Source organism: Musca autumnalis, unplaced genomic scaffold, assembly GCF_047663935.1.
Source record: "Musca autumnalis isolate F117 unplaced genomic scaffold, ASM4766393v1 scaffold_3, whole genome shotgun sequence".
Taxonomy (NCBI): Eukaryota; Metazoa; Arthropoda; class Insecta; order Diptera; family Muscidae; genus Musca; species Musca autumnalis.
The window spans coordinates 246,239,493-246,264,820 of record NW_027411866.1 but is presented as its reverse complement, the minus strand read 5'-3'; the positions used below and the strand labels follow the sequence as shown (position 1 = coordinate 246,264,820).

Sequence of the window (25,328 nt, the reverse complement as noted above, 5' to 3'; positions counted from 1 at the left end):
ACGGCGAAAAGACCAAATTGATGGTGTCGACGCGCAAAGCGTCCATAGAGCTCGGACCAACTGTGGAAGTTGGTACCTACAATTTTGAGGTAGTTAAAGACTTCGTCTACCTCGGCACTGCCATAAACACAACAAACGACATCAGTTGTGAAATAAAAAGAAGAATTGTATTGGCCAACAGATGCTACTTTGGCTTAAGTAAGCACTTTAAAAACAAAGCCACAACTCGTCAAACAAAAATAACGCTTTACAAAACACTGATACTACCCGTGCTGATGTATGGTTCCGAAGCCTGGGTACTTGCACAAGCAGATAAGGCAGTGCTTGGCGTGTTTGAGAGAAAAATTCTTCGAAAGATCTACGGATCGATCTGCGTTAACGGTGAATATCGACGTCGTATGAAGCACGAGATGTATCTGCTATACAACGATATCAATATAGTTAAACGTATCGAGATGCAGCTATTGCGTTGGCTAGGCCATATCATAAGAATGAGCGAAGATGAACCCGCTAAAAAGGCGCATAAATACGGACCGCTTGGCGGTGCACGCAGAATTGGCAGGCCAAGGAATAGATGGCGCAAACAAGTGGATGAAAAGGCGCGATTTTCCGGAGTGCGAAGCAACAAATAGAGAGAAATGGAGATGTTTTTCTTAGTTCTGTAATGGGCCAGCTAAGTAAGTAAGTACACATCATACAATTTTACAACAAATTTCGAACTTTTGTGGTGGATGTATCCGAAGAAGTGGGCCGATATTGTTGATCTTCGAACTTAAACTAAGTTTTGGCAAAATATTACGAAGTGTAAAATTTAGTTCAAATCGGTTTATCCGTTCGAGAGTTATCGTGCGCACCAAACAGACGAACGGAATTTGCTAAATCGACTCCAAATTGCCTGAAACGAATTTCGTCCAAACATACTTGGGACCTAAAACCATTATTGCGATGAGGCACTTTTTTCGTATCAAAGTGTATATGGCGAAAAACAAAAATTTTTTACAATCGATGAATCCGAGTTTCGCCCTTTCAGAATTCGCGAACTGTTAACATATTCTATATAGTATGATATACATTCTTTAAACGGAAGTGTTTTAGGAGAAATCCCATAAGGTCGACCATTAAAATTAATTTACGTGGAAGCTGTGTTGGCATCAATGTAGAAAAATAGGTAAAAATGGGTTGAAGCCAACAAGTTTTTTTATGCTCCCTTCCGATTTTAGGCTTAACCTTACATTTTATAGACATACTAGCTGACCCGGCCCGCGTTGCTCACCCGTTTTTGAGGTCCCGGTATAAACATTTACAACTAAAACTTTTTTCTACAACGGATTTCTACTACCAACACACCAACTAATGATGTAGACCACAATTACCAATGTCATGTTTACCAATAATAATATCAGAAATTTCACGTTTTGGTCAAAACAGCTGTGGGGGAGGTCACCCGAGACCACTACTTCCCGTTATACTATGAGAATTTGCATTGAAAGCTGTTATTTCGATATTTTGAAGAACTTTGGCTGATTTCCCAATCGATTGTTTTGGAATTTTGGTCAAGTGCCATTTCAAATTATCGGAATTTTACTGTGAAAATTGTGAAGTTGACCGCAATGTCTAACTTATTGAAGCCAGTTTTTATAGCGCTTTTAAAGACGCGCGTACTAACATTACAGATATTATCTGCAATTATTCATTTTTGAGAAAAAAAAATTGTGGACCGCGATATTTCACTTCCGCGATGATCATTCAGGGTCAGGGTAATAATTACCACAGCATTGCAAACAATTTTTAAACAATAGGTTGAAAAATACTTTCGATTTCACGTTTTGTTAAAAAATTTTGTGTGGGAGGTACCCTGGTCACTCCATTGACCACTATAAAAAGTAGTTAAAAACCTATTCTCAGACCTACAAACTCCACATACAAAATTTCATCAAATTCGGTCCAGCCGTTTCGGAGGAGTTCAAAGCCGAACACCGTGACAGGAGAATTTTATATATATATAGATATAGATGCCCAAAGAAATACTCAAAGAATACTTCATGGGCAATATGATACTACTGTATCATTTTTCGATATATCCACTGCATCCACCTAAAATTGATGCTGACATTTTGAAGCCGGAATTTCGGGGGTTTTTGAATTGTTTTAATAATTCGGACGCGCAACAAGATAATATTCAAAACTCACATTAGGATTATAAAACTCGTGATTCTACGTCGTTTAATGCATATCTCATGAGTGTGCTCCTTACAGCATCCTAGTAATTGGAGTCTAAAGGCCAATATTTGATGCGTGATTTTTTTTAAAAAACCTATTTTTTGCGTTTAAAATTTACAAGTGCCATTCAATTTCCTTTGTACCCCGCGTGAATTTAGTTTTTTTACGCGACGGATCTAATGAGACTTTCCGCGATCGAATCCATCCACTAAAACCGCGGATATAGATACCCTGAAAATAGGAAAATCAGTAAAAAATTATTTCGACAAATCCGCTTACTAAACCGCGATTTTCTTGAATTTTTTTACGTAAATGGAATCCTTTATACGCGATTATAATATTTGCGAAAACGCGTGTCATAAATTACAGAGATTCGCGTGTAATATGGGGTTTTCACCAAAAATAGAATGTGGAGGCACATCCGCGGTTCTTGAAAAATCTAATTAAAATTGGTATATTTGGACGTATTCTTGATAGGCGCTGACGAAACCGGATGCGCATCAAAATCGTATGCACATTGCGCGACTTTTACCAACTTTAAGGTTTTTTGCAGTGTATGATGCAACTGGTGGCACACAATGGCCCCTGAGTGAAACATCGAAATATGCATAAATTTTGACAGAGATTGATTAGCTGTATCCAAAAACGGATGCGCATCAACCGACTTATCTAATTCGCGAATTACAGGCTTTTTAATTATAATATTAATTGAATGATTATAATTTCAATATTACTCTTAATTTCCTACCCTTATAAGTTATCACAGTAATCAGTTAAACTCTCGCGATGGTAAACCATATGTTTTGATGAAGTTTTAACTGTATATATTCATTATTCTATGGGATTTTAGCAAAATAGTTGGAGAACTCCCAAATATTTTTTTCTAATTTTTAGAATCAAACCAAAAAAATATTTGCAACAATATTTTCCAACAACAAGTTTTTCTCTTTTGTTGTTGCTATAATATGCAATTTATGTACCCAATCTCTATAAATTTGGTATCATATTTGTCTACGCATTGTCTAGATTCCGCATATATCTTTAATTTATTTTTTGAGGGTTTGTACGGATTCTGGGACAGGATAATTTGGATTTACTTCGAATTTTTTTTTTATTTGTTGAGTTTCCGCGAAAATAATAATAAATTTAATAACTATTTAAACATCTACGAATATATATGGACTGCTGTTAACGATTTATGCATACATTTTCTCATAACAACAAAAAGATATTTTTAAATATTTTTTCTTTATATGAGAATAAAAACCGCTATAACTTTTGTGCGCATTGGCCAATTTCGTGAACGCGAGCAGATTTGAAACCGGATTTTTTTCCTTTACCTCTGTACCAAAAATCGTAGATGTGCTCGTAAAAAAAATTTTAATTTTTTTCAAATGGAATTGTAAAGGAATTTTGTTATTCGCCATATACCTTCGTTAGCATAAATGATTCAATGGACATTGAAGAGTATTTTTAAAACATCCACGATTATTGATCCTTTCAAAACAAATTAAAAAACTCCACGATTGTGATTTTCTTTTTAAATTCGCGTTCAATGGTCCATTAAAAATATACACTTATAAATCTTTCAATCGTTAAAATATTAAAAAAAAAACTTCGAATGTTGATTTGTTAATTGTTTAAATAATATTTGATGCCAATTTAAAAAAAAAAATCCACAAAAGTTGAAGCAAACCAAAGCTGAAATTAGACTGGTTTTTGGAACCTTTTAACTTCTACTTTACATTTAATCAGATTTGTGTCCTGACATTTCTCCAAATTTCATCCGATATACACACATATTTGAACTTACATTCAATAAATATTTTGCTTCAATTTTAAAATCCATATACATGGCGATTTTCTGCAAAGCTCTGACCGAATGCAAACGCTTTTGGCCATCAAACTCCAAAAGACGCCGTAAAACATCTCTGCCCTCATGTGGCAAAGTTGCAACTTCTTCGGGTAGAAACTCATTGATATCCCTCAGATCACGATTAATGGCCTCAGGCACTTCCATCTCCCTGCTGGGTAAAATATTATCCACACTATCATTGGGCTGTTGTAAATGCTGTGGCAATGAAATGGTTATAAATTGCCTAATATCCGGACTCTGCAAAAGAAGAAGAAGAAGAGAAAAGAACAAAAGATTATTGATAAATTAACCATTAAAGGCATTTCGATTTTGTTCTAATCTAAGGGGGCATACATAGCCTGCTGCTGCTGCACCTGCGCCATAAAATATTCTTTTCTTTAGATAGATAAACAAAATTCATGGATATACAAAAATGAAACTTCCTTTTTCAGATAGTTAGTCTATATCGCTCGTTTGGCCATAAACAACACGTTCGAACTGAAAACGATTGCAAAGTAGAGAACAGCGAACAAAAATAGTAAAAGAAACAATTGCAGCTATTTTTATCTACTGCTATTTTCAGTTAATAGCACTTACCAAAGTAGTAGTGGAGTTTAAATTCCTCCTCTAGTGACTGGTTTGATTCCTTGTGGTGTGGTGTTTGCTTCTAGCCACGGCAAAGAAGGAACGAAAAATAAAGACAGGAACCAACCACAAGAAGAAAACAAGTGGAAAATCTATTTTTATATGGAATTTTTTATGGCATCATGAGCAGACTTCTTAAACATGCTTAACATTATTAATTGCACCACAATGCCACAGCGACAGCCAAGCTCACAGGCAGCAAGCACACCGCAACAAACAAGGCTTCGTCGAGGTTGCTAACTATGATCAAGACAACAACAGCAACCTTAACTTCTACTCGAAATTGTACAGGAAAAAGATTGAAATATTTTATAGATGGGCACTTATGTTTTATGGTGGCCAGTGTTGCCAGATTGCATGTCTAATAGTCCTACCAATAATCCTTTTACTAAACGTTTAATTGTGATACGGAAAAAGTGGATTCAAATAGTCCTTGTACGAGCTTGAATAAGTTTGGAGAAAATTACATCGCCATAGACATAAAATATGCGTTCCCGTAAAAACATTTAAATATAAATCTTAACCAATTAAAATCAAAATCAGGCTTTGTTGCAGGCTGATTAATTAATTAATTTAATTTAATTAATTTTTGTGAATTATTTATTTACACCCAATCCAATATATGATAATCAAGAAACGACCAAATTTTAATCTAAAATTCCCAAAAACGACAACCCAACAAACACCACCAAAACAAAAAGATACGACAATCCAAACCTGTCTCCTAGTCGATTCTAAGTTTAGATTCTTTTTTATATCCTGGCACTATGTTTAGACTTGTTCAAATGCCTGAAATTGTTTGGAATTATGTTTTGTGATTTTTTATTGCTTCTTGGCAAGACCACTTTATCAGATCGACCAGAAGACACCAAAGACACCAGCCAGCAGTTTAGTTCATTTACAATTAGCAAACGGTGTTCAATTTATGATCATGTTGTCTATTTTGTGTGACGCCTTATAAAGAAGAGAGTGTTGCATGATAAACCATAAATCGATCGATTATCGATAAATATCTCCCTCCATTCCAAATGGGCAATTAAAAATTTCGTGTTCTCGAACAATCTAAGATTTTATGTGAAGAAAAATGTCTTTTAGTTATAACATGATTTCCATGTTGATGTTGTTGTTGCATAATCGCAGGTGAATTTGTGTTGTAAATTTATTCAATTGTTGGAATGAGTGTGCTAAATAAATTAAAAATATGTTTTCAATTAACATTATATATTGAACTTATGTCATAATAATGACATAAAATGTTATAAAAATGTAAGGCTCTGAACATGGTTCAAGAATACGACTATCCACGAGGACAATCCAAAATATAGAAGTCTACCCAGAGAAGTACTGTAGAAAACTATTGCGGGTGCTTGGGTGAGGGAAACCACATCAACCACATCGGAGTTCGATTGTACAACAATCAACCACATTTGTTGTGATTACAATTTGTGACCCTCAAACTTCAGCCCCGAACAAAAAAGTAGGATACGTTTTATAAGCTTTCATCGTCAAGCTGTTATGGTGACGACATCTTTTAGGAAACCGGAGAATGTCCTCCTAGGAAGCTCAGCATCAATGAGACCAAAGGCGGAACAAATTGCTGGTTCATATTTTATTACCAATTTGGCTTACTGGCATCTGATTGGCTGACATTTGACATTTCAGCCAGATTGTTTGAATTTTTTCCATTTTTCTGTTCCCGTGCTTTTTGAACAAACTTCTATGGGGAATTAAATTTTACCAGCTTGCGATGGCAATTAGATAAGTTTCTGGGCAGGTGCTATTTGACATTTCGTACGGTTTGACGTACGAACATTAGGGTTATGACTTTTTTACAATCTCGTATCCCTGTATGATATTTTGATGAGTTTTTACTTAAGATTACATAAAATATTGATTATAAAGTGATTCGATAAAAAAAAGCTTCCGCACAAAAAGCTTTAAAAGTTTTTATTTTTCAGAACTTTTGACAATTTTTTGAAGTTACTGTAAACCGATATTTAACCAGAACAGGGTATAGGGGCACACGACATAACAAAAATGACATAACCGTTTGTTTCTCACTAATTTTGTCATAGTATTATTACATATATATCATATTGTTTACATATAACTTTATTTCATATATCATACAAATTAAAAGTGGTTTGTGCGGGATCTTTTTCAATATTTAAATGGAATGAAAGTTAATTTAATTATTAATAGGCAAAAAGTCATTCATTCGTGCAACAGGAAAACATTTTTGAGACAAAAATTTTTGAGCATTTTTTTTTAAATGTTTCAGAGTGGTTTGTGTGGAACCTTTTCTTATAATAAAATGTAACCAAAAGTTCATTTATTCATAAAAAGTCATAACCCTAACGAACATGTGTTGCGTTGTTTACAGTGACGTAAAAAATAGATTTGCCCAAAAAAATGGAATCTTCTTGTCAACAATTTCGTACGATAGTTTTTCACAACTTTCGTAGTGGATTACCACGGTGAAAATAAATCTTCTTATGGCTATGAAGCACAGTCCTATACACTGGTTAAATTAATTCAAAACTAAGGTCGTAAAGGTCGTCCGTTAATGTAAGATCGTCATGTAACATGCCGTGAGATGGAGGCATCCTTGAGCATTTCAATATTGCATGAAGTCATGTCCGTAAAAAATGTTTGTTTTCGTTGGATCCAGTACCATTTGAGAATCGCTCAAAAAATGCTCTTGTCGATTGGTGCAAATTTTTGAAAAAATACGCGGTGCTTCAAAAGACTTTTATAATATCGTCAAATTTGGCGAACCGTGGATGTATGCGTATGAACCCGATACAAAACGCTTCGTAGGAAGTAGTATTGTTTGTGCTTGAATAGCAACAATGGGTGTTGAATTGTTTTTTTTTTTTTTTTTGGTCAAAACATTGTTAACAAAAATTTCTGAAAACTATTTTCAAAAAAATTTTGTTATATGCCCAGATTTTTACCTCTATCTGGGCAAGGAGTAGTATTTTTTTTATAATTATTTGTTTTTATTTCAATAAGATTCTTTACATTTCATTATATAGATGCCCCAGCGCCTCATGGACATTATTGGGGCAAACTGTTTTAAATTGTCTTAGATTTAGAAACAAATTTATAACATAATAGAGTAAATGTGAAAATTATAATATCAGGAAATTACTTAATCACATTAGAAGCATTTCGATGTTATCTAAAAGGAATAATTTTAGTTGGTTTTTAAAATTTGAGATTTTTGCATTGTTTTTAATATTATGAGGAAGGTAATTATATTCCGAACAACCTGTATACTCAATTCGCTGTTTCGTGGTTTCTAACCTACACCTTTTAACATGCAGGTTATTGACATTTCTAGTATTTACACTTGACTGGTTCTGAGAAAATTTTATGGCGTGATGACCGATGTTATGAACAGCTTTATACATATATGTCAGTAATTGCATTTTGTAAAGACCTTGTAATGGTAAAATGGATTTGGATACATTTTTAAATAACATTGACGTAGAATATGTTTTGGGAAGATTGTAAACAATTTCCAAAGCCTTGTTTTGTGTTCTTTGCAAGGATTTAAAATCGATACTCTTTTTATAACAGTATACCATTGGCATATAATTGTAATGACTGTGTATCAGAGCATTGTACAATAATAATTTAGTTTTTTCATTAAATTTATTTTTAAACTTGTAAAGTAAACCGATTGCCGGTGCTACTTTCGACTTCGCAAATGAGCATTCCATGCTAGGTTATTTTGAAAATTTAAACCTATATACTTTAGGCAACTGCTCTCATTCACAGTCGTGCCACAGATAGAAACATTAAACACATCGCTTCCGCTACTATGAGGGCGAAAACGAATCATTTTTGTTTTCTCAGAATTTAAAACTAATCTATTTATTCTGGCGAATTCATGAATTGCAACGGCATCATGTTCAATCTGGGCTTTTAGAATAACATCGTGTGAATACGGATAAAGAAGACATAAATCGTCAGCATACATAATTAGTTTTCCATGTAACTTCAAATTTGATATGTCGTTTAAATAAATCGTAAAAAGCAGTGGTCCCAAAACACTGCCCTGTGGAACCCCATAATTGATATATTCAGTTCGACTGCAAGAAGTACCTATTTTAACGAACTGTTTCCTGTTGTCGAGGTAACTTTCTATAATTTTGGACCCATTTCCAACAATCCCGTAATACACAAGTTTCTGCAGTAAGATGTCATGGTCTACTAAGTCAAATGCCTTTGAGAAGTCGTAGAAAACTCCAGCGACGCCCCCGTAACCACTATCTAATCCATCGCAAATAGTGTTGATCACATTCACTATTGCTTCCTGTGTCCCACTACCTTTTCTGAATCCAAATTGATACTCGTATAATAAATTGCGTTCTTCCAAGTATGCTATCAATTGTGCGTGTAAAATTTTTTCAAAACCTTTATCAAATGACGATAATGTTGAAATCGGCCTAAAACAATTTGCATTGCATGCATTTTTATTTTTTGGTATCGGAAAAACTTTAGATATTTTAAACTGTCTGGATAAACTGACGTGTCAATAATTGTATTAAAAACAGTTACTAAACTTGGGATAATGGCATCACTGCATGTTTTCAACATGTTTGTGTTAACATCGTCATAGCCAGGACTTTTATTATTTTCTAAATTAGTTATTATGTCGAAGACCTCCTCAGCAGTTGTTCTATAAAAATTAAATGAATGTTGAACAGGTGTGAGAGTATTGAACATATTAAAGCAGTCCCCAGGAAAATGCTGAATCTGTCTTTTTAATTGTCTTGGAACATCTACAAAAAATCTGTTGAACGTTTCGCACATCTCGTTGTCATTAAGACAGTTACCATTATTATCCTTTAAACGTATTTCACATCGTTGAACTCTGCCTAGATTCTCATTTAAAAACCTCCAACATTTTTTTGGATTTTGCTGAAGATCATTAAGCTTTGACTGATAAAAGCAATTCATACATGTCCTATTTGCTTTCTTTATGACCTTGCTTATATTTCTGAGTCTATTCTCAAGTCCAGCGTAAGTGCCATTCTTCCTTCTCTTCAACAGCAAATTCTTCTTCCATTTAATTAGTGCCAGCAGATTTTTATTAATCCATGGTGTCATTAAATCCCTATAATTTTCCAGTTCTGTTTTTTCCGTTGTAGAGTTGTTTATGCATTCAGAATAAATTCTCATTATAGTCTCCATATCTACATTTGCATTACCGCACAGTTGTATATTTTGGAATTTTTCACAAATACTTTCATGAAGTAAGTTATAATCACACTTGCTAAATATTCTGTTAGTGCTTCCATTTTGTTCTATATTACATATAATTCTGCATGACAGCAAATTGTGATCTGTTAGATTGCATTCTACAGAATCTATTACGACTATGTTTTCAAGATTACTGAAAATGTTATCTATTGACTTCTCACTAGAAGAACGAGTAACGAGAGAATGAAAATTTTTATAGTTAAAGTGAAACAATATACATATTTGAAAATTCACATGACTCAACAGAATTTAAAAACAGAATTTATATTTGAATCACCTACCAAGATACTAGGTGTATTCCCAATACTTTCCAGTCTGTTTTCAATGAAATTATAAAATGTATTCAAATTACATTTTGGCGAGCGGTAAAAATTAGTAACTTTTAATGGTTTACCATTTAGTTTAAAATTGCTTATTAAAATCGTTATTGCATCAACAAAATTCTTACTTGCACAGATCTCAATCGTGTATACAAAATGATTTTTGATGAAAATGGATGTGCCACCATGTGCATCATTTCTACAGCAGTGGATAGCATTATAGCCTGGTATATTATATATCTGTTTAATATCACTTTGAAACCACGAGAAATCAAGTTCTTAAACTCATTAAACTTATTAATTGACGAAATGCTTCGTATGTTTACAGACAAAATATTTAGAAATTTACTTTTGAATTGATTCAGATAAATATTAAATTCGTTTAAATTTGTAAAATATTTATTATTAAAATTCATAATTAATAATGAAAAAGAAGTAATTCAAAAAATACAATGCTTGTTTAATGGTTGGTTACAGGGGACATAAACTGCGGTTGGTATTCATCTACAGACCCATCGGAATCATCTAAGAGAGCAACTGGTCTTTGGGATTGTCTTCTTGCAAAGGGTTTGTTGGTGGTGGCATCCAATAACATAGCGTCGACGTCCTCTACCGATTTTATCAATCTAGGCTTAGTTATTTCATTCTTCTTAACAAAAATTTTACCATAGTGTGAATAAATTCTGCTATAGCCGACGGTTTTGAGCGATTTCGCATAATTTAAAAGTTCTATTGTCTCTCTGCTCAAGAAATCATTCACATAAACTGATTTGGTCTCTTCGTTATTCTTTAATTTTGGTTTTACGGACATCAGTTTTTCTTTAGCGGATTTCGATGCAAATTTCACCACTACACTTGTCTTCGGGTTTGTTTGGTTCTTCTTTTTTATGAAATATGCTTCATCTATGGCTTCACCTGTTATTTCGATACCAACGGATTTTGAAAAATCAACCACGGTTTGAGTAGCAGTAACTTCACTGTTATGGTTAATTCCGGTAATGATACAAACATTTTTTACGCGTTGATCGTTCAAAAATTTTACAGATTCTTCCAAACTTTTGACTCTGAGTTTTAAATTCTTATTTTCATTCTCAATATTTTCGATTCTTTTGCTATTTGCTTTCATTCCATTCAACACTTCATCAAATTTATTTGACATGAAACACATCGATTCATGTAATTCATCTAGTTTATTTAGCTTTGTTTTAATTAGCTTTAATTCTTCTTTAACAGTACTAACTGTTCCATTTCCTTCATCGCACATATGACAAATATATTCTTCGTCCTTGTTTTTAAGTAAACGTTCAAATTGACGTTTATCAAGTTTTGTACATATGACATGTAATATTTTGCCACATTTATCACACTCGATACTGGAATCTTTATCGTCCACATCCATGTTACACTGGCCACATAATACTTTTTTACTTCTAAGGCTTCGACGAGTTGTGCTTGGCATATTGATTTATAACAATTTTATCAAATGATTTGAAATTAACGTTTATGTTTATTTTTTATCCTTTTTTTTTTTATATATTGCAAGCCTGGCTAATACAGGATTTTCCATATATCATTAGGTTGTTTGTACGTACTCTGGATATAATTCTTAATGATTTTTCATGGTCATTTTAGAAAAATAACTTCAAAAACTGGAAATTTCTAGTCAAATGGCCTACAAAGGCGCATTAATTAAAATCATGCAAATATTACGTCAAGAATATAATTTCTTCTATCGGAATCATTGACAAAACTGTTGAAAATGATAGGGAACCAATAATCCCACAATTCTGATTACTAACATTGCATAAAAAGCGAAAAATTTGGAAATGATAATCGATTATTGTGGTGCATTATTTTTAATGCTCACATTAAAAAGGACCATTTTTTATTTTCCGGTAAAATTGCTGGAAACGGAATATTTTTGTATGTCATCTTAAAGACAACTATTCGGTCTACAAAATTGTTTTTGAATTGTTAAAAAATCTCAACTCGTTTTCAAGTTATCAACGTTTACATTTTTTATTTCAGGTTGCATCATTTTTAGTGACAGTCACTGTATATCATAGACAAATTTTTATATAGACCAGGGTTTCGGAGTCTGAGTCTACGAGTCGGAGTCGAGCAATTTTGCTGGAGTCGGAGTCTGAGTCGGAAAAAATAACACGACTCCGACTCCGGGCAACATTTTTTCCACGTTATAGGAATATAACATTAAATTTGGAAGAAGAACATTTTTTTTAAAAATCATTATTTATTTTAAAAGAAAGGTATAAGAAAACATATATGCAACCGGTATATTATACCAGGTTAAAGGACAATTCACAGGATATTTACTATCCCCTGAATTTTAGTATATTCATCCCTATTTTGTTGATCCAATTAATTAAGATTGGACCTCTAATCTCTTTCGTTAGAAATCTTACTGGTCTTCCCACAAAGGTTGACATAATGAATTTTTTGATTGTCCCATCAATCATTGAGAAAATAGCTTTAAATCTCTGTTTGGAGATATTGTTTCATCATTTTTAGATGATATGCTTATAGTTAAATAGAAGGAGGAACCTTTCTGTTGAATATGATGTCCTTCTAGCTCAGTTCCTTCCATGTCCTTTTTGTTCTTGAACTCAAAGTGTAACAAAATGAAATTTTCTACAAAAATGTTCCACCGAAAAATATAAAATATATAGGTTTCCCATATCCAAGAAATCGATATTGTTACGTTTTCATTGTCCTTTATCAATTTTACCCGTTACTTTCTTTATGTATTTCGGTAAATTTCGCATAATCTTTTAACTGTATATGAAATTCGGATGGTTCAACTTCTGAATTAGGGCATCAATAATTCGTTGTTGGTCAACGACAGATTCATCCGAATCTTTCTTCTAGGATTTATTATATACTCAATGAGGGATTTAGATGTAGACATTCAAGTAACCAGATCTGTCCGCCAGGAACCGATATAGTTCATGTGTATCCGAGTTTTTACACAATCAATAGCATATACGAAATTCAATTAAATACATAATCATAGAGTTTTCATGATAAAAGATCGGATTAAAGGGATAAAGGACAATGAAAACATGACAATATCGATTATAAACATAATAAACATTTTTGTAGAATATTTTCATGCACGAAATCTCATCGTGTTCTAATTTTTCAGTTCCAGAAAACATCCATCTGCCTACGTGCTAGGTGGTGTACACAATATACCAAAGTTCAAAATGTGAGCGCTGAATTTTAGTTTAAGGTGTGATCCCTACTTATAAATTTCAGAAAAAGTAGAAAGTATAAATAGCAGAGAATATGTGGTCAAATTTTTATGTCGATCGGAACAATATTGCCTTAGTATGAGCGTTGAATGGGAACAATTTATTTTATTTTGTATCCAGCATATAAACTGCGTTTTTCTCGAAATCGACCACAAAAATATTTGACAATTGGTTTATTAGTTTTCGAGCTAGAGTTGGCACCGCAAAATGGTTTAATAAAAACAGGGTTTCGTAGACGACCTCAAAACATCGTAATATTTTTCTCTTTCAGATGAAGAAAAAAATCTGTGACAAAGTTACGTATTTTTCCCGAAAAAAAAGAAAAATTGCTTTTATTGAGCTTTACAACTGGGGGTCTCCTTCTAGGCTGAGCACACTAAAATGTTGGCTTACATCCAGTTTGAAACTTGGTCATGAATTGCTTATAATTTTTATTGCATGTAGTCCTTATAATTTTTATTGCCCCTTCATTTTCACATATTTGGAAGCTTAAAGATTTTCTCACGCGGAAGAATTCCGTCCAGAATATACTCATGCAAAAAAATTAAACCCGACAAAAACTTTCTAGCTTTGTAAGATTCGGTAGAAACAATAGGAAAAAGTTAAAAAATTGCGCACATTTTATTCATTGTTAGTGGTATAGGTATTCACTCTCGGAGTCGACCCGGAGTCGGAGTCTTGAAAAAAAAACTCGTCTGGAGTCGGAGTCGAGCCAAAAATACCTCGACTCCGAAACCCTGGTATAGACAAAGAAATACTCATGTTATGTGCTGTCAACCGACTCGAACACAAAATTGTTCGAAGGGGATTTTTGGGTAAAATGGAAAGATTTTCTTCTATATTTCTATATGAAGATATGATACAGTTTTTGTTAGAACAAAATGTTTATAAAATCGTGTTTATTGGCATTTTTAATTGAGTTGTTCTGTCAACAAACTCAATGTTAACAATATATTTGAGAGCATTTCTTTGTCTATACAACTCATTTGTCTATGGTTATTTACACTCCGGTTCATCTCAATAGAACCAACCAATATTTCCCTACAAATACGTTATATCTGACGATAGGAGAGGAATTGTAAATTATATTTTTGCGGACATGTAGAGTAAATACTGGGAACTGCCTTTAGCGATTTTAATGCCAAAATTGGATTTTAATGCCAAATTGGAAAGGAGAATATCTTTGGCCCAACAGTCGGGAAATTCAGTATCCACAGTGAAACATCTGACAATGGTATGAGGCTGATAGACTTTACAGCTGCAAAAAACATGGTAGTTAGCAGTACCAGATTTAATCATATCGATATTCATAAGGGCACCTGGCTGTCTCCAGATCAAAGAACAAGTAATCAAATTGATCATGTTGTAATAGATGGAAGACATTCATCCAGCGTGTTGGATGTACGATCGTTCCGAGGCGCAAACATTGATTCGGACCACTACCTTGTTGCAGCAAAGGTACGCACCCGCTTAAACATAGCAAACAAAGTACGAACAGACACAACACGAAAGTTAGACATCGGTAAGTTGCAATCACAACAGATAGCCACAGCATATTCCACTCAACTAGCCCAATTGCTTAATCAAAGAACTCCTCATCCCGATAACATATCAGCGCAATGGCAAAGCATTGCCCACTCCATGTAAACAGCCGCAAAATCAGTAATTGGATACCAGAGACCTCCACCAAGGAATCCATGGTATGACCAGGAGTGTCGTGCTGCTACCGAAGAGAAAAAATAGGGCTATTTTACAATCTGTAGCGCACGAGTGATGTATCGAGAGAAAAGGAGAGAGGAGAAACGTCTTTTCCGCAGGAAAAAGAGAGAGATGGAAAACCGGGAGTGTGAAAAACTCGAGATGTACAGGAGCCAGAATGAAGTCCGAAAATTCTACCAAAGAGTCAAGCATCAAACTGATGGCTTTGGTACAGGCACATCCTCCTGTAGAGACCAGCAAGGTAATTTGGTAACTGATACAGATAGTGTACTCAGGATATGGAAAGAACATTTTACAAAACTGTTGGTATCCAATAGCAGCGAAGACGACGAAGATACCACAGTCCCAATCCCAGAAGATGGTATTGAATGTATACCGCCCAGTCAAGCTGAGGTAAAGACAGCAATAAATCGGCTGAAGAATAATAAGGCAGCAGGAGCCGATGGCTTACCAGCCGAGCTGTTCAAAACCGGAGGCGACACGCTGATAAGGTGTATTCATCAGCTAGTTAGCACCATCTGGCAGGAAGAACGAGTACCCGACGATTGGAACCTGAGTATCTTGTGCCCCGTCCACAAGAAGGGAGATAAGACTGTATGCTCTAACTATAGGGGCATAAGTCTACTCCCTATTGCCTACAAGATCGTGTCAGGGATATTGTGCGAACGACTAAAGCCAATGGTCAACGAGATAATTGGACCATACCAATACCTGGCAAGTCCACCATTGACCAGATATTTACCCTGCGGAAAATCCTGGAGAAGACCCAAGAGATGCAGATCGACACCTACCACCTTTTTGTCGATTATAAAGCAGCCTTCGACAGCCCGCTGCGTTCAAAGGTATTCCAAGCCATGTCTGAATTTGGTATCCCCGCAAAGCTCATCCGTCTTTGCAAAATGACTTTAACTGACACGAGGTCCTCAGTTAAAATAGGAAAGAACCTCTCCGAAGAGTTTGGTACCAAAAGAGGTTTCAGACAAGGAGACAGCCTTTCGTGTGATCTCTTTAACATCCTGCTGGAAAAGGTTATACGAGAGGCAAACGTCAAAAGAAGTGGCACAATATACACCAATAGTCACATGTTACTTGCTTATGCTGATTATATAGACATCATAGGCCGATCAGTAAAAGAAGTAACTGATACCTTTATGAAGGTCGAAGGAGAATCTGCTAAAGTGGGTCTGGCGGTAAACGGTGAAAAGACCAAGTTGATGCTGTCGACGCGCAATGCGTCCATTGAGCTCGGACCGACTGTGGAAGTTGGTTCCTATAATATTGAGGTAGTAAAAGACTTCGTCTACTTCGGCACCTCCGTAAACACAACAAACGACATCAGTTGTGAAATAAAAAGAAGAATTGTATTGGCCAACAGATGCTACTTTGGTTTAAGTAAGCAGTTTAAAAACAAAGCCACATCTCGTCAAACAAAAATAACGCTCTACAAAACACTGATACTACCCGTGCTGATGTATGGCTCCGAAGCCTGGGTACTTCCGCAAGCAGACATGGCAGTGCTTGGTGTGTTTGAGAGATAAATTCTTCGAAAGATCTACGGACCAATCTGCGTTGACGGTGAATATCGACGTCGCATGAACCACGAGCTGTATCTGCTGTACAACGACATCAATATTGTTAAACGTATCGAGATGCAGCGATTGCGTTGGCTAGGCCATATCATAAGAATGAGCGATGATGACCCCGCTAAAAAGGTGAATAAACACGGACCGCTTGGCGGTGCACGCAGAATTGGCAGGCCAAGGAATAGATGGCGCAAACAAGTGGATGATGAGATGAAAAGGCGCGGTATTCCTGAAAGCGAAGCAACAAATAGAGAGAATTGGAAATCTTTTCTTAGTTCGCCCTATAGAACAAATGTTCTGTAATGGGCCAGCTAAGTAAGTAAGTAAGTAGTGTAAATACTTGTCGATATTTCCAATACCTAACATGTTTCACATATGCGTTGCAACGGTACTTTTTACTCGCTTTTTGAAAAAATTTCAAAATATTAGCATGTTTTAATGGTTCACCAGGATAGAACCACCCTAAGAATTTACACAAATCTTTTGTCAGGTGTGGTAAACTTTTACAAAAAAAATATTTATAATTATAAATAAAGGCCGTGAGTGTTGATTGCCAACAAATATTGTGCAAACAAATTGTATTAGGGTCTTGGCATTTGATGACAATCGATGCTTAGAGTACCAAAAATATTATTTTTACCGAATCAATTTATACTTGTTGTGTATTTATTTCAGCTATAGTCCATATTTTGTTGCTTCAAAATTTGAAGAAACAAAATGTTTAACAGTGGATAATGAAATTGATTACTACGAGCGGAGGCAGAGAATACTATAGTTTCGGAAGCAGCCAAACTTCCTCATCAGTTCTCTTAACCGCTGACTCGGTGTCGATAAACAGGTCAATAAGAGTGACCAGAAAATTAAACAGAACGAGAAATTTTCTGTATCCTCCTAAATCTGTTGACCGCACAATTGAGTCAGAATAATCAAAATCATATACCCACTACTGTTTTTTATGCTGTCTTTGCATCGCAAAGAAGACAAGCATAAGTAGTGTTTTTTGCAGTAAGCAGAGATCACAACAAAATGTTGTTTTTGCTTTATGCGTAGTCAACAAGTAAGGCCGTGCTGATTGCCTGTTATTGTTGTTGGCTTTGTATTGTTGGACTGCAAAATAATACTTGTTGTGTATTTATTTCAGCTATAGTCCATATTTTGTTGCTTCAAAATTTGAAGAAACTATAGTATTCTCTGCCTCCGCTCGTAGTAATCAATTTCATTATCCACTGTTAAACATTTTGTTTCTTCAAATTTTGAAGCAACATAATATGGACTATAGCTGAAATAAATACACAACAAGTATTATTTTGCAGTCCAACAATACAAAGCCAACAACAATAACAGGCAATCAGCACGGCCTTACTTGTTGAAAAAGTTTGACAGTTATCTTGCTTTTGGGCAAAGTATGGACTCAGAAAGTATGGACTTAGAAACTCTCTGCTATTTTAATTGGTGTCGTCAAGGTTTCTTGCAACTTTTAGGCCATTATCTCAGAAAGTCCATGACCCCAAAATAATTCTACCATATGTAAAGTTATGACCAATTCGGTTACTCCCTTCGAGAGTTATCGTGCACACCATATTTTTGAACTTTTGTGGATGTACCGGAAGGAGTGGACCGATATAGCCCATCTTCAAACTTGAACTATGTTTGGACAAAATATTATGAATGTCAAATTTTGGACCCGATCGGTTGCTTGGTTCTAGAGTTATCTTGCGCACCAGCCAGACAAACATACCTGTGGTCTTAACCCATTACTTCGATGAGGTACATTTTAGGTCGTATCAAAGTGTATATACCCTCTTTAGCTAAAAGGTGAAACCACAGCTCTTGGTATGTGTCATCCTGTATATCACCCTATTTTATACAATAAAACTATTACTGTTGTTGGCGTTTTTTTATTGTTGGACTGCAGAATTTTACATCTTTGTGTTTATTTCAGCTTGAGTCCATATTTTGTTGTAATTCAATTGTTTGAATAACAACAAAATATTTTAAAGTGGATATGAAATTTATTAGTTGCGGGCGAAGGGTAGGGAATACTATAGTTTCAGTTGTCACCAAACAACTTCATCAGTTCCCTTTTTTCGCCGACTCTGTATCGATAAACAGGCCAATAAAGCCATCTAGCAAATTAAATAAAATGAGAAATTTGCTGTATAGCCCTAAAGCTGTTTACCCTACAACCTGAGTCGAACTAAAGAATTTCATGTCCACCACTGTTTTTATGTCGTCTTTGCTTCGCAAAGAATACGTAATGCGTAATGCAAAAACAACTTTCTTGTTGTTTTTACCCCCGCTTATTGAAGCAACATTCCTATGTTCGTATTCTTTGCGAAGCAAAGACGACATAAAAACAGTGGTGGATATGAACCTGGGTCTCCGACAACTGAGTGTCAAGGTTGCCGGCGTCTTAGCGTTCTAAGCCACCATCAACTTGTCAAAACTTTAGTAGACAATAATTGATGATCAAAAAATAAAATCTTCTGATATAGAAGAGCAATTACTAATGATGTAGGAATAAAACTTACCATAGTATTTGTGAACATTGAAAAATGGGATTACCAAAGCAGGACTATAGGAAAAGTTTGGAGTTTCAATTAACTGACATAATTTCGCATATACATTTATCTAATGAAGTTCGATATATATACCAGTTACCAAGCTTTGCCTTCGTCTGCCACAAAAACAACATCCTAATACACCTGAAGATCGGATTTACCACCCGTGAAACGTAGTGTAATGGTTGGATGCGTGGGACTTCGGTAGACTCCTAATTTTTCAATGTATCTCTAAAGGCCTAACAGCTCAACTCGAAAGAGAATTAATTAAATATCACTATAAATGGCCTTCGCCTTAATAAGGAAAAAATAAAAAATGAAATTCTTTAGTTCGACTCAGGTTGTAGGGTAAACAGCTTTAGGGCTATACAGCAAATTTCTCATTTTATTTAATTTGCTAGATGGCTTTATTGACCTGTTTATCGATACAGAGTCGGCGAAAAAAGGGAACTGATGAAGTTGTTTGGTGACAACTGAAACTATAGTATTCCCTACCCTTCGCCCGCAACTAATAAATTTCATATCCACTTTAAAATATTTTGTTGTTATTCAAACAATTGAATTACAACAAAATATGGACTCAAGCTGAAATAAACACAAAGATATAAAACTATTACTTTAATGGTGTATGTATATATTACTCGATTCATCAGGTGGCTCTTATTATACACACATTTTTCTCATATACATATAACAATTCATTAATAATATTCTTTTTTTAACATTCTCCCGACACGCCATTCTCACACCTTCTGCAAAAAGGTGCATCACCTAAAGTGCGTAAAGTTGTTCTTTAATTATATCCCAGTAATATCTACAAATTATGTAAAGTTTTTTATCTTGAAAATTAAACTTCTTGTAATAATTATTGTTGACCTTTGGACTTTTTATATCTTTTGTTTTATTGATTTGGCTCGAGGTCAGGGAAAAATTAAAACAATGTTTTGTTTTGATTTTTATATTTTTATTTTTGCCAATATTTCGATCATATTCTATGATCATCATCAGGGCATTTTCACTTTTAAAAAAGAAAACAACAGAAAATTTATATAAATATATAGCAAAAAACATTTTTCACATTTGAATAATTACATTGTTATTTCTTTCTTAGCACCACATACGTCTTGCTCTTGTTTGAGTTCAGAAATCAACTAACTTTTTGGTGTTTTTCAATTGTGCTCCTGTATATTTGCGCACAGTGTTCGGTATCTGTTTTATAGTTTATACGTTTTTCTGCAGGAATGTTAATGATATGTAACATTTCCAACATATATCTCCGTCTGTAGTTATTTTCCTGCGCTAAGATTTGTACTTGTTTGAGGTTAGGCGTATGTCCGGTTTTGGAACAATGAGCTGCTAAAGCAGTCTTTTGTTCCAAGGGTTTATTGTTGTTTTTCTGGTCGGATTTGTGACCACTCATCCTAGTTTTGAGTTTGCTTTTTGTAGTGCCAACATATGATCAAACATACAAAGGTCAGCAAAAGTAGAAATACAGAAACAAGATTAGAAAAAACATATAAACGATCTACATACGTTCCTGGTTTTTCCGAACGTTTTTCAAAATCAAATCTATATAATACAGACCAATACCAATTAGCCTTAAAGAGCTGTAATACAAACAATGCGTTCTTCAGCAGGACAAAATCAAAAATACCCCTAGACGACAAATCAAACGTTGTGTATAAGATCAGTTGTAATGGTGACAAGTCCAACATATGCCAAAAGGTATATGTTGGCACTACAAAAAGCAAACTCAAAACTAGGATGAGTGGTCACAAATCCGACCAGAAAAACAACAATAAACCCTTGGAACAAAAGACTGCTTTAGCAGCTCATTGTTCCAAAACCGGACATACGCCTAACCTCAAACAAGTACAAATCTTAGCGCAGGAAAATAACTACAGACGGAGATATATGTTGGAAATGTTACATATCATTAACATTCCTGCAGAAAAACGTATAAACTATAAAACAGATACCGAACACTGTGCGCAAATATACAGGAGCACAATTGAAAAACACCAAAATGTTAGTTGATTTCTGAACTCAAACAAGAGCAAGACGTATGTGGTGCTAAGAAAGAAATAACAATGTAATTATTTAAATGTGAAAAATGTTTTTTGCTATATATTTATATAAATTTTCTGTTGTTTTCTTTTTTAAAAGTGAAAATGCCCTGATGATGATCATAGAATATGATCGAAATATTGGCAAAAATAAAAATATAAAAATCAAAACAAAACATTGTTTTAATTTTTCCCTGACCTCGAGCCAAATCAATAAAACAAAAGATTGAAAATTAAACTTTGAAACATTTCGAGCGACATTGTGAATGCGTAAAGAAGCATTTTCTGTGGGTTCTCCCCCCCAAAACGATGTACATTTATATTCTTAAAAACGTGTTTGTCTATGGCATTTTTGGCGTGTTCAAACCACAATTATGATTCAGAGATAAAACACTGCTGGCAGTGGCAAAATATTCGCAAGATGAGCAACGTGCGCATGAGCACGCAACTTTAATATGCAATGCAATACTAGACGCATAAAACTAAGGTCTAGGTCGAGATTCTTCTTGTTTTGCAGATGGTTATAAGATAAGGCGTTTTTTTCATTTTCTGCAACAAAGAATGAACTGAAAATTGCTAGACATTTAACATGCAACATGTTAAGCCATAGATAGAGCACACAGTTACTCACTCACACGCACATACAAATTTACATGTGACTTTTATGTGAGCTGTCTCCGTTTCTTGTTCTTGTTTAGCTACCTTTGAATGTTTCTTAATTGCGCATAATATAATAAAAATGTAAATAAATATACAATATATTCGTAAATAACAGAATTTGCAATGTGGTTGTGGGGAGTTGTGATAATTCGGGGTACACTGTAAATGGCGATATAATGCATTTCATACAAAAGTTATGGTTAAGAAAGAACATGAATGATTTTTATGTTGCTCTAACCCAAAATCTCAATAACATTCTCATTAAATGTATCATTGTCTAGTTGGAAAATCTGAAATTTCTGTTATTTTTTCAATCTTCCCATTCTGTATTACACCACCCCTCGTTCTAATTAACATTATAAACAACCATCACAAATGTCAAGATCATCATGCAGTAGGCTTGAAAAACATTTTGACAATAGCCATTCATTCACTGCAAACGCCATTCATTGTACGAACGAGATTGCATTCTGAGCTGCATAACAAATGCAGTTGATTTGCAACAGAACACCCTACTTCGTGCACTGCGCACTTAAAACGCAATACCATGAGAAATGTTACCATTTGTGCGATAAGAATTTCCATTGTTTGGCGTTTTGTAAAGTCAAATAGAATAATTAAAATTGTTCAAAAATGTGCATGCAGATAATTGCAAGGCAATTTTTCAAGTGTTCAGCTTCTTGAAAATATTACGAACATTTATGTGATAGGCCTAACATGAAATGTTAAATGGGGCTGCCTGATTGAATTTAGGCTCTAAGAGATAAACAGTAGAACAACCTCAGAAGATGATGATTTAAACCATTTTAATTTAATTTATATTCCCCCATTAATACAAGCATACCAATTTTACGACGCTTTTGGTAGAACGCCGCCCTTCATGCATTAAATAAATAACTCTTTTACAAGGTGTCGTGAATGTAACGATACCTGATTTTCATTGAATTTTGAATGGCCACAATGCATACCATGAACGTTTTTTAGTTGGCAAAGAAACAATTACACTCACTTTTAAAACAAGGTTGAAGTCAACGTGAAAATACTTCATGAATGGCCACCCAGCAAACCAATCGTACCGACTTCTTAACGAAATCGGAACGAAATTCAGACGATACGTCCGATGTCTGATCCGAAATCGTAACGATATCTTGACGAAAGTTGTATGAAGTGGTTGACATAATTTCGGAACGAGATGTCGGAGTGACATCGTATCGATTTCGATCCGATTTCATAACGAAATCTGAAGAAAATCCTTGAGAAATTCGGAAAGGAAAATTCTTTCCGACATTCGTTCCGAAATCGGAACGGAATCGGTACAAAATCTGAACTAATTGCGCTCCGAAAAATCGTTTAGAAATCGGAACGAAATCTGAACGACGTTGCTTCCGAAACTTTTCAGACGTGTCGGACATCCGACATTTGGTTTGCTGGGCAATAACGCCAAAGGTGTGTTTGATAAGAGAAGGCTTGACAAATGTATGGCCCAAAAAACCTTCTCAGCTCCTGTTGTTAGGATTTTCACGACAATTTCTAAACTTTCTAACGTCTTGTATTTATATACACTCAGACCTATGACTAGAGATGGACAGTGGGTGAATACCCGGTAAATTGGATAAATACCGTGTAAATTACCCATTTGTGGGTATTTATTTGGGTATTTACTATATTGAATTGCAAATACAGCATCTTACACCCTTTTTCTTGGATTTCGGTTGTGAAATCGTTTCAAAATTGACAGTTTTATAGTATTCTGAACGTGGGTAAATACTTGGGTAAATACCCGAGTACTTACTCAAATGGTGGGTAAAAACTATTTAACTGCCGAACCAATAGGTGCCAAAATGTTCCTGAAATGTTTTTATACCAACATAACTATAGAATTTTCAAATGGGGGTTTTGGGTCCATGTTTTGATATAGCCCCCATATAACCGTACCTCCCGATTTAAGGTATTTTTCCCAAATTAGCCACATTTTACAATCATATTGGCTGTAATTTGGCACAGTGAGTCCTCAATATACATACACAAAATATCCTTGCAAAAATTTGTCAACGTAGGTCCACATAACCCCCAATTTCGAGTATTTACTCAAATGGTGGGTAAAAACTATTTAACTGCCAAACTAAATGACGTAGGTTGCCAAAATTTGGTTCAAATGATTTTTATACCAACAGAACTTTAGGAATTGAAAATAGTGGTTTTGGTCCATGTTTTGATATACATAGCCCCCATATAACCGTACCTCCCGATTTAAGGTATTTTTCCCCAATTAGCCACATGTTGCGATCATATTGGCTTTAATTTGGCACAGTGAGTTGTCAACCTGTAGAAAATATCCTTGCAAATTTTTGTCAACGTAGGTCCACGTTTGGTGATAGCTCTCATATGACCCTCGATTTCGAGTATTTACCCAAATGGTGGGTAAAACCTATTTAACTGCCAAAACAGTTAATGTAGGGTGCCAAAATTTGGCTCAAAGATCTTTTATATCAGCAGACATTTTGAAATTGAAAATGGGTTCTTTGGGTCCATGTTTTTATATAGCCCCCATATAGCCGTACCTTCCGATTTCAAGTATTTTTTAGCTATTAGCCACATTTTAAAATCATATTGGCTGTGATTTGACACAGCGAGATCTCAATAAATAGAATATATCCTTATCATAATTTGTCAACGCATGTCCCTGTTTTGGGGTTGCCCCCATATATCTATATCTCTTGAAGGAGGTTATGGGGGGTACCCAAAAACGAGTACCAACGTTGACATTTATTGGTAGAGACATTTTGTGTTCTTTTAGAACAACAGTAGCCAAATTACAGTTTGTTCAGTTTGAAAATACTGCAGAATACTGAATATCTGGCGGTATCCTTAAATGGGGGCTACCCCAAAACAGGGGTAGGCACCCCAAGGGGCCTATTCTGTAACTTTTTAACAACTTTACTTATTGTTTATTTTACAACAATTTCATTTGTTTGGTTTGTTTTTGTTACAACAACAAAAGAACTTTAAACAATATCGATAGTTGTTAAAAGTTACAGAATAGGCATACAGGACTCATAATTCAGAGAAAATCATACATTTTTATGTTAAAGTCCCTGCTTCAATAATGAATAACCGAATTTTCCAAGCTTACGCATAAAGCGTATTCAGAAA

General features: G+C 34.8%; 1 protein-coding gene across 8 annotated transcripts in view; it reads right to left on the bottom strand.

Annotated features, from left to right (window-relative positions):
* The window catches only part of LOC141399242 (autophagy-related protein 101-like), a 260,658-nt gene that overhangs the window by 6,792 nt on the left and 228,538 nt on the right, over positions 1 to 25,328 (bottom strand). For all 8 annotated transcript variants that reach the window (XM_073977614.1, XM_073977615.1, XM_073977613.1 and 5 more), the window contains one exon: positions 4,034 to 4,333. In XM_073977614.1, the coding sequence (XP_073833715.1) occupies positions 4,034 to 4,333 (300 nt within the window). The remainder of the gene's footprint in view (positions 1 to 4,033; positions 4,334 to 25,328) is intronic.